The following is a 13993-nucleotide window of genomic DNA, read 5'->3' as shown; positions in this document are numbered from 1 at the left end:
CGGGGTTTCACCGTGTTGACCAGGATGGTCTCGATCTCTTGACCTCGTGATCCACCCGCCTCGGCCTCCCAAAGTGCTGGGATTACAGGCTTGAGCCACCGCGCCCGGCCCCCAATATTCTTAAATGTATACATTCCCTTAGCTTTCAGAACTGAATATGAAAAGTTTTTAAAAATATGTCCATTCTCTTCATCCTGCCAGCCTGCATCTCCCAGACACCTCCTCCTGGTCGGCTGCTGCGGGACTGTCACGTGCCTGCCTCCCGAGCTTCCCTGCTTCCTTGAGATGGAGGCCCAGGTCTTCCTTATTCTTGCCCTCCCTTCTCCCAGTCCATACTGCTAGTGCCTCCTGAAGCCGCTTCTGCAGACCCAGGTGTGGCGTCGCCTCTTGAGCACCGCGTGTCTGCAGGCGTCTGTGCTGTCCTCGTGCCCGTCGGTGGTTTTGGCTTGGGATTCTTGGGTATGATTTCCCTGGACTCCACTGTCTGAAGACCAGGTTTCCTGTGAAGAGGGTCTGATGGGAACCTGGTTCCCAGTAGTTTGAAGATGCCTATTCCTTTTTTTCCTGGGAGTTTTTAGGATCTTCTTTTCCCTGATGTTTAGATACTCAATGAGGATGAGTGTGGAAATCTTTTTTACCTGCCTTACTCAGGTGTTCTCTTTCTTCTTCCATTTCTCCTGGAATAGTCTGTGATTCTCTCCTTTCTTTCTATCTTCTCTATTCTCCCTTTCTGGAAGTCATACTACCTGGGATCTCCTGGATTGATTTCCACTGTCTTGTAAATTTTCTCTGATGTCTCTTAATATTCATTTTCTCACACTTCCTGGGGATTCTCAAATGATGCTAGTCCTTGGGTTAAATTTCTCCTTTGCCTGTGATCTTGTTTCTGAGAGTTCTTATTTTCTTAGTTACCCTTTCCCAGCATCTGCTTTCTTTGGCTGTGAGAACTCTTGAGACAGAAGTCAACCTGCTTGTCTGATCCCGCTACATTCCTGAAAACGTTGGGAGAGAGGATTTTCATACAATAGGAGTTTATATTTTATTATATAAGTAAACCCAGGTAAAACACTCTTAAATACCTATATAGCAGTCCACCAAAAATTTCTGAGAGCTGTGAAGCGTCCAGCTTAATCAATTACCTCTTCATTGAACATTGAAATCCTTCAGTGGGTGTGTTGGAGCAGTATTGTGTCCCTGCATGCCCTTCAACACCACAGGGGTCATGTGCAACAGCGCATGTTATAAAGATTCATAGTGAATGCAAACTTAGTTGAAAAAAATAAGGCGGTTCTAAAAGGGCCATTTTCAGAGTGAATCACAGCGCAAGGAGGGCTGGCGGCAGGGGGTGGGGGTGCCACAGCGTCCTGCCGTCCAGGGGCAGGGAAGGTGAGAGTGAGCTGGTGTGGTCCTGTGAGGGGCAGCTGTCGCAGACTTGGCATCCTCTCGTTTAGTTTTATACAACTTCACTCAGGCGCGGTGGCTCATGCCTGTAATCCCAGCACTTCAGGAGGCCGAGGCAGGCAGATCACCTGAGGTCAGGAGTTTGAGACCAGCCTGGCCAATGTGGTGAAACCCCGTCTCTACTAAAAATACAAAAATTGCCAGGCGTGGTAGCACACACCTGTAGTCCCAGCTGCTTGGGAGACTGAAGAAGGGGCATCACTTGAAGCAGGGAGGCGGAGGTTGCAGTGAGCTGAGATCACACCAGTGCACTCTCCAGCCTGGGTGACAGAGTGAGACTCCATGTAAAAAAAAAAAAAAAAGTTTTATACAACTTCAAGTGCTCTTAGGGGCACACACGTTTTAGAGAATTCGATTTTGATAGTGTTTTGGATCAAATTGTTTGCAATCTTTTTGCAAATATTTGGATTGTGAGTTCAGCTAGTAGAACCATCCGTAACTAAGTAAAAACAAAACACAAAACTGGTGTTCTGTGAATTGTTTCCTCTGGGGAAGGTGGTTCTTTACCACTGCTATCTTTCATGCTCCTTCTTTTGTTTTCTGCTTATCTGGGCTTCTCTAGTGCCTGCTGACAAGAACGAAGGCCCAGGCGATTTTCCTCCGTAGATTGGCTTTCTTCTCTTGTGTGTACGTAGATTTTGTTCCCCTGTGGCCTACCTCTGACTGGTGTGCACATCAGGTGCAGGGCCTCCTGCCTGGTAGACTTTGCTACAGAGCACTGGGCAGGTGTTGTCTTCAGTGCCTGTGAGATCTGTGCTCCTAGACGCCATCACCTGCACCTGCAGCCCCAGCTCTCCCCAGGCAGTCATGTCTCCTTAGGGCGAAGCCCCTGGCCTGTGTTGTACAGAAAGCCTTGGCCTGTCCTGCTTGTGAGAGAGAGAAGCCAAGCCTGGAGAGCCCAGAGGAGTCGACAGCTCATTCTTCCTATTTCAACAGGCTCTCTCACTGTATGTTTGTTGAAACTGCCGCATCGTCAGATCCACTAAGAAAAGAGCATCCATGTTCAAGGATCGAAATTCCCACAGATATTTGCAAATGTAATGTCATCACTTACTTGATCCCCTGATAGTATTGATAATTACACAAGGCCATTTCCAAATAGCGGCTACTGTTTCCATTTTAGAGGGATTTTCAGTCTTCAGCACATAAGAACAACTGTAAAAGCAGTTTCTGAAATAGAAATCTGTAAATAACTTTTTAGCTGGACTTTAACCCTTTGGAATTTTGTTCTTTTATTTAAACAGATGATGCTGGAGGGTCTTGAAATACTTAAAACCAGTAAAACTTGCAACTTGAAAACCAGCCTTCTGTAACCACAGTGCCATGCCCAAACCAAGAGGAATGTACGGAGAACTCCACGTGGATCTCCGACTGCGAAACAGTCACATACACCAAGAGAGCCACTTGGGTGTGTGGCCCTCAGGGCTGGGTGAGAGGGCTCCCGTGTGTTGAACCGTGCAGGAGGTGACACGGGCACACTTCAGGTGGACTTTGTGAGGACTGATGGACAGCTACCTCAGGGGCCAGAATCAGTGGGAAGGGGTGGAAACTGGTGTTCCCGTTCCCATCTGACAGGCTCACTTTTTCCTAATAAAAGGGGAGAGTAAAGACTGTCCAGGCAATAGTAGTTACCAAAGAGAAAATAAGGGGAAAAAAAAAATTATATATATATGTATGTGTGTGTGTGTGTGTGTGTATGTGTATATGTGTGTATATATATATATATATATATATGTTTTTTTTTTTTTTTTTTTTTTTTTTTTTTTTGAGACGGAGTCTTGCTCTTTCGCCCAGGCTGGGGTGCAGTGGCGTGATCTTGGCTCACTGCAACTTCCACCTCCTGGGCTCAAGTGATTCTCAGGCTTCCGTCTCCTGAGTAGCCGAGATTACAGGCGTCTGCCACCACGCCTAGCTAATTTTTGTATTTTTGGTAGAGACAAGAGTTTCACCATGTTGGCCAGGCTGGTCTTGAACTTGACCTCAGATGATCTGCCCGCCTCAGCCTCCCAAAGTGCTGGGAATATAGGCATGAGCCACTGCGCTGGCGAAATAGACACGTTTTATAATTTCGATGTGAAAACGTTACTATAGAAAACATTTTAAAGGTATGTTTGTTCCACTGTTAAGTTGTAAAGAATGAATCCACTCGTGAAAATGGTATGTTTTTAGAAAGAACACCTGAATCAAAAGGGCTTCTTTGGAATTAGGTCGTTTTAGTAACTTATGTTCCAAAGAAACACAGGTCTGATGTTGCTAAGAACTGTGAAATCGGAAGAGCTGGAGGCCCCTTTTCAGAGTTCAGGCCAGCATTATGCAGGGCCACTGCGGGACTGACAACCAGGACAGCGCAAGTGATGCACAAGACCAGGTTTCAAACGTTGTAAATTCCAAGCTTTGCAAGTCTTTATTCGCTGGGGTAAGATGCAGTCTTTCTGTTATTATTTCTTAAACTTCTCTTCCATGGCCCATATCAAGGGAGTTTGCACAGTGAGGGAGGCAAAACTTGAAAGGGGCCTGCAACACTTTAAACCTTTTCAGGGTTCACTCACATGAAACAGCTGTGCTGCGCACTCTGCTGGTGCCTAGGGAGCTTCCCTGACTGACCTGGCAGAGCTTCCGTGGTGATGCATGAGTGGCACTATTTGGAAACAAGCAGCCCTGCTTGGTTTCAGTCTGAGGCCACTTCAATGTGGCATTTCTTACCAAGCCCTGTGATACTCCTCATTGATGACTCCCACGGGTACAGAGAAGGTTAAGAACAGGAAACAGAAGGACGGGATGCATACAGAGGGACAGAGCCCAGAGACCTGCCAAAGGCTTTTTTTTCTTTTTGATGCATGGAAAACGCATCTTTTATGCCACTCCGGCCATAAATAAAATGATAACTTCAACCCTGTGTGCTCAGTGTTTCAGTTACGCCAAGGCTTGCTAGAATGTATTTAATGAGAATTTTTAGCTCGAGTTGCCACCCAAATGTGAAATCAATTTAATGTGTACTTGAATGTGTTTAAATGTTTTAAACAGAAAACATAAATGATTTTTTTTTCTGCAATCAGGGAATATCTGAATCTGAGAGCTGGCCAGACACAGGGTATAGCAAAATTACAAGCATAGAGGATGCTGTGCACTGGGATGGAATGCTTGTTACAGCGCATTTTAAGAAAAGCTTTGCGTGCTCTGCTGGAGGACGCAGCCATGTTGCTGTACCACACGGATGCATCTATAGTTCGTTCTGTTGTATGCTCGTTACAGAATGTAAGTTTATTCCAATGCAATTGATAGATTAGAGGCAACTCCAATAAGGCACTTGTGTATAGTTGAGTCAGTGGGAAACATCACATCAGGAGACAACAAAATTGGCCCTGCTGTTTACTGCCTCAAGCTAGAAGAGCTATTACGTTTTAAAATGGTTACATTTTAAGGCAGGGCATGGTAGCTCATACCTGTAATCCCAGCACTTTGGCAGGCTGATGTGCGTGGATTACTTGAGGTCAGGGGTTTGAGATTGGCCTGGCCAACATGGTGAAACCCCGTCTCTACTAAAAATGTAAAAATTGGCCTGGCATGGTGGCGCACACCTGTAGACCCAGCTACTCAGGAGCCTGAGGCAGAAGAATTACTTGAACCCGGGAGGCAGAGGTTGCAGTGAGCCGAGATTGTGCCAATGTACTCCAGCCTGGGCAATAGAGCAAGAACAGGGGACAAGTTAAAGTGCCTTCTGCTGTCTGCAGCTCATGGAGGTCAGCTATCTCATTGTACTGGAAGTCCCCTCAGGGAAGGAACCCAATCTTTTTGAGATGTAATATCCCCCTCACAGAGTACATTCTTCTTGTTACATGAAAGTGTTGTCAAACAGATACTTTTACTCAGTACAGTGGTGCAGTCTCAGCTCACTGCAACCTCTGCCTCCTGGGTTCAAGCAATTCTTCTGCCTCAGGCTCCTGAGTAGCTGGGACTATAGGCGTGCGCCGCCATGCCAAGCTAATTTTTATATTTTTAGTAGAGACGGGGTTTCACCATGTTGGCCAGGGTAGTCTTGATCTCCTAAGCCCAAGCAGTCCACCCACCTCAGCCTCCCAAAGTGCTGGGATTACAGGTATGAGCCACCATGCCCAGCCTTTTTTCATTTTGAAATGGAAATGTACTGAAAGTGCAACTTTCCTTCACATAATAATGTTTTTAAGTGGAGATTGTCAGTTGTCACGAGAAACTGTTCTTATTTCCTTAACTGAAATTCTATTCAGAAAAATTCAAATTGCATTGAAACAGACATCATTCAGTTTCACCATTAAACTTTTTTTGGCTTCAAAAATTCTACATTGGAGAATTTTTTGAATTGGAAATTAGAACATTTTTTATTGTTATTTTCAATACTAACATAGTTTCTCTGAAAAATTTCCCAAAATCCAGCTTCCGAAGTTTATTAACAATCTTATAACTAATATATTTAAAACCCAAGAGTGGCTCCCTTAAAGATTACTTGGGTACAAGGCAAGATCAGAGTGAAGATGAAGCAGAATTCAAAATTTTTCCAACCAGACTAGCTTATTTCAAAATAGAAGCTAGCATTATAGTACAAATTCTATCTTTTCTCTTTTTTAAAACTCATTGAACACCAGCTCTCACTGAAAACTCCCCACTAGAATGGGGTATGAACACTCAAATGAGGTGAGCTACAGCCTCTCTGGCTAGAACTACTAAGATTTCTCTTAAGGGGCTCCCAGGCTGGTCCTGCTTGCTCCAGAAGTCTGCTGTGGAGGAGCTGTTTGTGTATTGGAGTGGGAAATGAACAGTGATCGGGCCGCCACCGCAAGACTGCCCCTAGAGGGACTCTTGGTGTCTCTTGCTGCTTTCTTGGCCTTCAGTGTCTGGATACTGGGCAAGATCTAGGGTCAAAATTCGGCTGAACATGCAGTCGTCGTACTAAAATGGAGAGAAGACAGTTAAAAGTTTCCCTAATTAGGGAAAAAGTATTATTAACGTCAAATAGGAGCCATTAGTGAGTCTAGAATTGCATTCAAAAGGCATCTTCTTAAACCTAAAAAGGCATCATCTGCATTTACGTCAGTTGTGGGTTTTCTGTTACTGTCTGGTATGAGAATTTCCATTATTCATGCATTATATTTCCAGGTGGTCCCCTAACATTCTGTAGACACAAGAAGGTAACTTAATTTTTATCTTTGCTTAAAAGAAAATGCAGGAAGTAAATCCTAACAACCGTCCAAAACCAAGTGACCTCAACTAGTGTGCTCTACTGAACTAGTTGCTCTACTCCATCAGTTCACGTTAGTATTTTCAATGGCTTAAGAAAGGTGTGTTCACGTTTTAGAAGTTACTATAGCCGGGCGCGGTGGCTCAAGCCTGTAATCCCAGCACTTTGGGAGGCCGAGGCGGGTGGATCACGAGGTCAAGAGATCGAGACCGTCCTGGTCAACATGGTGAAACCCCGTCTCTACCAAAAATACAAAAAATTAGCTGGGCATGGTGGTGCGTGCCTGTAATCCCAGCTACTCAGGAGGCTGAGGCAGGAGAATTGCCTGAACCCAGGAGGCGGAGGTTGCGGTGAGCCGAGATCGCNCGTGCCTGTAATCCCAGCTACTCAGGAGGCTGAGGCAGGAGAATTGCCTGAACCCAGGAGGCGGAGGTTGCGGTGAGCCGAGATCGCGCCATTGCACTCCAGCCTGGGTAATAAGAGCGAAACTCCGTCTCAAAAAAAAAAAGAAGTTACTATACAACTTGGAACTTCTAATGAATTTGTTTTGTCCTCTGATACTTTTGGAGGATAAATGGTTCCTTGCTCTATCACCGTACAATTCGTTTTTGCTTAAAACACTGAAATATTACAGAAATAAGAAGTATAATAGTTTATGTAAATTAACAGACTATTTCACAAAACAAAACTATCCTACTTACTGTTCTGCAATTCTCTTTGCTTTTTTCCACTTAAAATATATATATTGTCACTATCATGCACACTTAAACGCCTTACAGGAAAAAAAAAATTCATATATATATATGTGTGTGTGTCAAGGAAAACACCAGTAGTTACTTTTAATCTTACTTGATTAAAAAAATCATTTAAGCCTCAGACTCTATTGGGAAGTTTTAATTATAAAAGGAAAGCCCGGTGGATGTCAGGGTACTAAGGGGAGTTGACAGTGGATACACCCCTCTCCCCTCTAATTTATCTTTACCTCGGGATAGATGCCGATTAGTGCATCGGCTCTGGAATAGAATTCTTCTTTTAGGGAGATGACTATCATCTGAAAGTGGTCTTGAGTTTGCTCTTTGATGTAACTTGACACCTGGAAGAAATAAAGTACACATTTCTCTAGGAAGGAAAGGCCTTGTTTGGGCTCTGGGACAGTGACTGCATGTCTGAGTCTAGTCAGTTTAGGTGAATGAGGACTTATCCACCTTACTGACAGTTCAATAAATCCACAACAACTGAAGAAATGGAAATAGATTCTAAAATGAGAATTAAACCTATGATCTAATACTTTAAAGTGTTAAGGAATAAAGCTCTAACTTAAGATACTGTGATGTGAACAGGCAATCAGCGTTTGTAACAAAAGAAACTACCACTCAAAGTAATTTTTGAGGGTGAAAAAGGGCTGGTATTTAAAATTCTAACTTCCAGGCCGAGCACGGTGGCTCACACCTTTAATCCCAGCACTTTGGAAGGCCGAGGCAGGCAAATCACCTGAGGTCAGGAGTTCAAGGCCAGCCTGGCCAACATGGTGAAACCCCATCTCTATTAAAATTACAAAAATTAGGTTGGCATGGTGGCAGGTGCCTGTAATCCCAGCTACTCAGGAGGCAGAGGTTGCAGTGAGCCAAGATCATGCCACCACACTCTAGGCTGGGCGGCAGTGAGAGATTCTGTCTAACAACAAACTCCCAACTTCCTGTTTTGCCAAATCAAAGCCTGAAGGGAAAAATAGAACAATTGATTATGGATTATGATATAAGTCATTTGGTTAGAGGTGAACTCTCGTTCCTTCAGGAAGCTCAATTCCAAGGAAATGAGCAGTGCAAAATGGATTCAATAGAGACGAGTCTTGGTGAACAAACTACTCAGAACTTAAGAGCATGATCAACTCCAAGAAAAGAAAAACTATCAACAGTCTAACAAAGGTACTGCCAACTCCTGGGATTTCTCTGAGGGCCTAGAATGGGTCTTCTCCATGTGTATTGGTTCTGACTGCACCAAAGATCCTATGGACACAAGCTCTGTAGTAGGAATGGCAGCTTCTGTTGAAGAGTGAGTCACTGGCCATGTTTTACATGAGAAAAGAAAGAAACTGCTCTAAGAGGCTGGAACTTTCAGCATTAGAGGCAATGGCAGTAGCCATTATGACAGGACTACAAAAAAATGGGCTTGGGCCCGTAATAGAAAAAGAAGAGGAGACAGGATGTGAAGATGCATGGCATGCATTTTCCCTGGAGTTACCAACTGTGAATGCTGGGCACCCTAATCACAAGAGGGAGTGGAGGGTGCTTCATAGTTCCTCATACTACATAACTGCTCATACTAATTCAGCAACAGCGTGTCAGCTATATCTCAAAGGGATAAAGCAATTAAAAGGTCTTAATACATGGGATGGATACTAATAAGAGTCTTAAGTAAGACCTAGTACCTGGAGATGCCACCAACATAAACATCTAATTCTTCCTAACACATAGATACCTTAAATGCAACCAGGAAAAGATAGCCACAAAGATTTCCCTTCACAGGATATGGGGTATAAAGTACCAAAATTACCCTCCTAAGGGGAGATTTCTTGTAAATCAGTCAGCCATGGAATCCAGTCACTAATGATGCACGCTGGCTGGCATTCAAGAGATAGGATGTTCTTTTCTTCCTATGTTTTCTTCCCCCAGTTACCATGAAGTTTCTGGCAGAGACTTTGCAGGTATGGAGTTGATGAGATATTATTGTATATCCTGTACCATGTTAAAAACACAGGACCAGGCTTTGCTTAACAGCCGCTTACAGGGTGGCTGCTCTGGTCATGCTAACAGATACATTTCTCAAGATTTATTTATCAACTGGTGTTCTGGGCCAGGCACAGTGGGGCTCATGCCTGTAATCCCAGCACTTTGGGAGGCCAAGGTGGGCGGATCACCTGAAGTCAGGAGTTTTGAGACCAGCCTGCCCAACATGGTGAAACCCCGTCTCTACTAAAAATACAAAAAATTAGCTGGGCGTGGTGACAGAGGCCCATAATCCCAGCTACTCGGGAGGCTGAGGCAGGAGAATCTCTTGAACCTGGAGGTTGCAGTGAGCCGAGATCGCGCCACTACACCCTGGGTCACAAGAGTAAAACTCTGTCTCAAAAAAAAGCAGGACCTTCAAGAGATTCAGGTCACATGAATACAACTTGAGAAATGGTCAAAGACTATATTCATGCCATCAGAAGATACCTCAGGTGGCAGCAACTCAGGCATTTCACATGAGACTCAGGGTAAGAAATAAGGAGGAGGTCAGCTTTGGAGGTGCAGAACCTGCTGGGCAGTACCCCGAGACTGGAAACATCTCTCAGGCATGGGCTCCTTAACATCAGTACTCACAAGGCTAGGTTGTAAACTAGAAAGCCAATTTTTTTTTTTTCTTTTTAGATTTCTTTATAATAGAGACAAGGTCTCACTATGCTGCCCAGGCTGGTCTCAAACTCCTGAGCTCAAGTGCTCCTCCCACCTCAACCTCCCAAAAGTGTTGGGATTACAGGCATGAACCACTGCGCCTGGCCCAGAATGCCAATTCATAAATAAATCATGAGAAATGTATCTGTCATCATGACAAGAGCAGCCACCCTGTAAGCAGCCATTAATGCAAAGCCTGGTCATTTCAAGATGGGTAGGTCTGGAATCAGAACCAGGACAATCCAATTAGTCCATCTCCAAGAATAAATGGCCCCAGCAGCAGTACCATGATATTGGAACTCTGCAGGCTGGTGCTACCCTTCCCCTGCGCAGCATCGGGCACTGCCAGGATTTGCCTCCATACTTTGTTCATGTTCCATGGCTGACCCCACTCATGTCCAAAATTCAGTCTGGTCAGTATCAAGATGTGTGGGCTGAGAGCCTATCTCTTTTAGGTGGGCTGAGTACCCACCAATCCTTTAGTGCTGACTAAAATTTTAACTCCTGCACATGAAATTGTTCCTTAGTTCTTTCATTCTCTCAAAGACTGAAAACAGGATCATGCTCAAGTTCAGTAAATTATTGGATACATTTTGATAAAACTGGAGAGGTAGGGCTAGCGTGGTGGCTGACGTCTGTATCCCCAGCACTTTGGGAGGCTGAAGCAGGTGGATCCCTTGAGCCCAGGAGTTCAAGATCAGCCTTAGCAACACGGTGAAATCCCATCTCTACCAAAAATAAAAATTAGCCAGTCTCATAGCCTGGTCTTGAATAGATTAAAGTTTTTTTAAAAGCTGGGGAGGTAGGCTTTTAAACTTTAATTCCTCTGGAATTTATTTAGAGATGGTACTTTTGAACCTTATTAAACAGCTAAATTGATCCATGAGAATAAATAAACCTGTCTGCCACAGGGCCTATTATTAGGGGTTCTCTAATTCCCAACATCTAGATTTGGTGAGAAACCTGTTATGCCAGCAGTAACACTGTTTAGATATAAAAGTACAGTCATCCTCATTTGACCCCCATGCTGATTTTCCATTATCTGCTAAAGGTCTCCTAAGCTTTGAATGAAAACTACCTTCAATCATCTTGTTTTATGTTTTAGATATTTAGCTTAGATTTTAAGAGGATTTTTTTTTTCCTGGATTGCAGTGGCACAATCTCGACTCACTGCAATCTCTGTCTTTTGGGTTTAGATGATCCACCTCAGCCTCTAAAGTAGCTAGGACCACAAATGTGCACCACCACGCCCAGATAATTTTTTTTTTAACTTTTTGTAGGGACAAGGTCTCCCTATATTGTCCAGGCTGGTCTCCCTGGACTCAAGCAATCCACCCACCTCAGCCTCCCAAAGTGCTGGGATTATAGGCACCAGCCACCAAGTCCAGCCTACGAGGACTGTTTTTTTTTTTTTTTTGACAGAATCCCTGTTGCTTAGGCTGGAGTACAGTGGTGTGAACTCAGCTTACTGTAACCTCTGCCTCCAGAGTTCAAGCAGTTCTGCCTCAACCTCCCAAGTAGCTGGGATTACAGCCCCCACCCCCACCCCCCTACCCCCGCCCCCCCACTCCTGGCTAATTTTTGTATTTTTAGTAGAGACAGGGTTTCACCATGTTGACCAGGCTGGTTTCAAACTCCTGACCTCATGATCTGCCTGCATCAGCCTCCCAGAGTGCTGGGATTACAGGCGTGAGCCACCATGCCCAGCCAAGGATTTTTAATGCGCAGTTTCTATTGCTTGCCTCACATGATCCTTGATTTGTAGACAATTTATTGAAAATTAAAAGCAAAAACTTACTTTGCCTATGTTAGTGTTGTCTAGGGCTGCATCCACTTCATCTAAAACAAAGAATGGGGCAGGGCGAAAACTAGAAGAAAATTACAATCAAGTAAGTTACAGTTTTCTATTTGTTTTACAAAAGACTTGGAGAAAAAGATTAACAGTATTCAGAATAAATAATGCACATTCTTTTCGATATTTCTAAGTAAATTGGTGACCTCTATGTTACTAAATCCAATATTCAGTTATCAGTCCACATGTATGTGACCTATGCAAGGAGTATTTGGGGTTGGTCACTCCCTCCTTGAAATACTGCTCTGTGACTTGTAGGGGGACATAGTCTACTTTCCCTCAGAGTCTGAGAACTAGTGCCTTCAGGACTCTGTGCTTATCTAATCAACTCCCTTGGTGATTGCATCTGGCCTCAGGGTTTTAAATACCACCCAAATACTGATGGCTCCCACAGTTCTGCCAATAATTCTAACCAATCTCCTGAACTTTCACCTCAAATGTCCAACTACTTTCTCTACAATTCTGTGTGGGTGTCCAATACATATCTCAAACTCATCTCAAACCAACTCCCCCACTGCCCTCCAAACCTGGTCCTCTTGTGGTCTTCCCCATTTCAGTGAATGGCACCTATTACCACTCCGGTTGATTAGGTCAAAAGCCACAGAGCCATCCCCTTCACATCTCTTCCTTCGTATCCCATACCCTGTCAGCAGATTCCATCTGCACAACCATATCCTCTCATCCTGGCCCAACCCATCACCATCTTTCACTTTGTTACCAGTGCTAGCCCTGTGCTTGCCACTGCTGCATACAGTCTATTCTCCATCCATGCCAGGCACACACTGCCCTCGGGGCCTTTGCACCTGCTGTTGCCGATGTCTTAGAACATTCTTCCCTTGGCTGTCCACATGACCGGCTCCATTTATTCCTTCAAATCTTTGCTCAAATGTTACCTTCTCAAATAGGCCTTCCCTGATGACTCTTTAACATTGCTAACCCTTCCCTGCCACTCACTATCTCCATTCCCTGCTTTATTTTTTTCTCTATAGAACTTGACATTTTATAATCTCTATATTGGATCATTAGTTTACTAATTTACTTTATTTATTGTCTGCCTTCCCCAACTAAAATGAAGTATCTTTGAGGCAGGTATATTGCTTTGTTTCACAGCTATCTCCCCAGTGCCTGCAACAGCACCTGATACACAGTAACTAGTAAATATCTGTTGACTAAATGGATGGGGTGCCACCTAGTCTGATTCTGCTCAGATGACTTGTTGAGAGCAGGCTTCCTGCTTTTATGGCTTTCTCTCTTCCTTTCCTGTAGCGGCCTATTCCTTTTCCTTCTAGAGACCAGTAAAAAGCTGTCAAACTCCTGTATGTTTTTGTTCCTAGTCATGGAAATAGAGAAGCAGCAGCATCTATACTTTATTGTATTATGTGTATATTTTTTGAGACAGGGTTTTGTTCTGTCAGCCAGGCTGAAGTGCAGTGGCATCATCACGGTTCACTGCAGCCTCCAACTCCTGGGCTCCAGCGATCCTCCCACCTCAGCCTCCAGGTAGCTGGGACTACAGCTATGCATCACCTTTCTGTTTTCAGTAGACACGGGGGTCTCACTGTGTTGCCCAGGTTCAGCATCTGTACTTTAGATCTTCATCTAATGTTCTGAATCTTGAAAGAGGTTAATTGCCTTAATTCTAGAGAACTTTTTGCTTCTTGATTTGTTTTACAAAAAAACAGTTCCACCGCCATCAGTGGAAATGAGAAGGTTAAATACTTTTATAGAAGAAATACTTCAACATTCTTTAAGTAGCAGATCCCTGAATATGGACTAAGAATATACAAGTTGGGTTTCTTTGGTCAATCCTGATGTCACCTCTGGCCATTCCAAATATTTTTTCTTTTCTAAAATGGAATAGTAGTAGCTATTGATGATAACAGAAATTGAATAAAAATCTGTCAATAACTAGCTGGGCATGGTAACATGTGCCTGTCATCCTGGCTACTCAGTTGGCTGAGGCAGAAGGATCACTTACTTGACCCAGGAGTTCAAGCCTAGCCTAGGCAACATGACAAGGCTCCGTCTCAAAAA

General features: G+C 44.0%; 2 protein-coding genes across 10 annotated transcripts in view; one reads left to right on the top strand and one right to left on the bottom strand.

Moving 5' to 3' along the window:
* FAM118A (family with sequence similarity 118 member A) overlaps positions 1–3152 on the top strand; it is a 29575-nt gene extending 26423 nt beyond the window's left edge. For 4 of the 8 annotated variants that reach the window (XM_017529475.2, XM_017529477.2, XM_037738902.1 and 1 more), the window contains one exon: positions 2706–2867. In XM_017529475.2, the coding sequence (XP_017384964.1) occupies positions 2706–2725 (20 nt within the window). In that variant the 3' untranslated portion in view covers positions 2726–2867. Of the gene's footprint in view, positions 1–2705 lie in introns of all 8 variants that reach the window. The other 4 variants (XM_037738903.1, XM_037738904.1, XM_017529479.2 and 1 more) reach the window with 4 other exon arrangements.
* A 2648-nt stretch (positions 3153–5800) lies between these two features.
* Positions 5801–13993, bottom strand: part of SMC1B (structural maintenance of chromosomes 1B) — an 81288-nt gene continuing 73095 nt past the window's right edge. Inside the window, exons 23-25 of one of the 2 annotated variants that reach the window (XM_017529472.2) lie at positions 11906–11975; positions 7656–7766; positions 5801–6384 (exon numbers count right to left, since the gene is read on the bottom strand). In XM_017529472.2, coding sequence (XP_017384961.1) covers positions 6283–6384; positions 7656–7766; positions 11906–11975 — 283 coding nt within the window. In that variant the 3' untranslated portion in view covers positions 5801–6282. The remainder of the gene's footprint in view (positions 6385–7655; positions 7767–11905; positions 11976–13993) is intronic. The other variant, XM_037738901.1, reaches the window with a different exon arrangement.

This window comes from Cebus imitator, unplaced genomic scaffold, assembly GCF_001604975.1.
Source record: "Cebus imitator isolate Cc_AM_T3 unplaced genomic scaffold, Cebus_imitator-1.0 Scaffold59, whole genome shotgun sequence".
Lineage (NCBI taxonomy): Eukaryota > Metazoa > Chordata > Mammalia > Primates > Cebidae > Cebus > Cebus imitator.
This window is presented reverse-complemented; position numbering and strand designations above follow the sequence as displayed.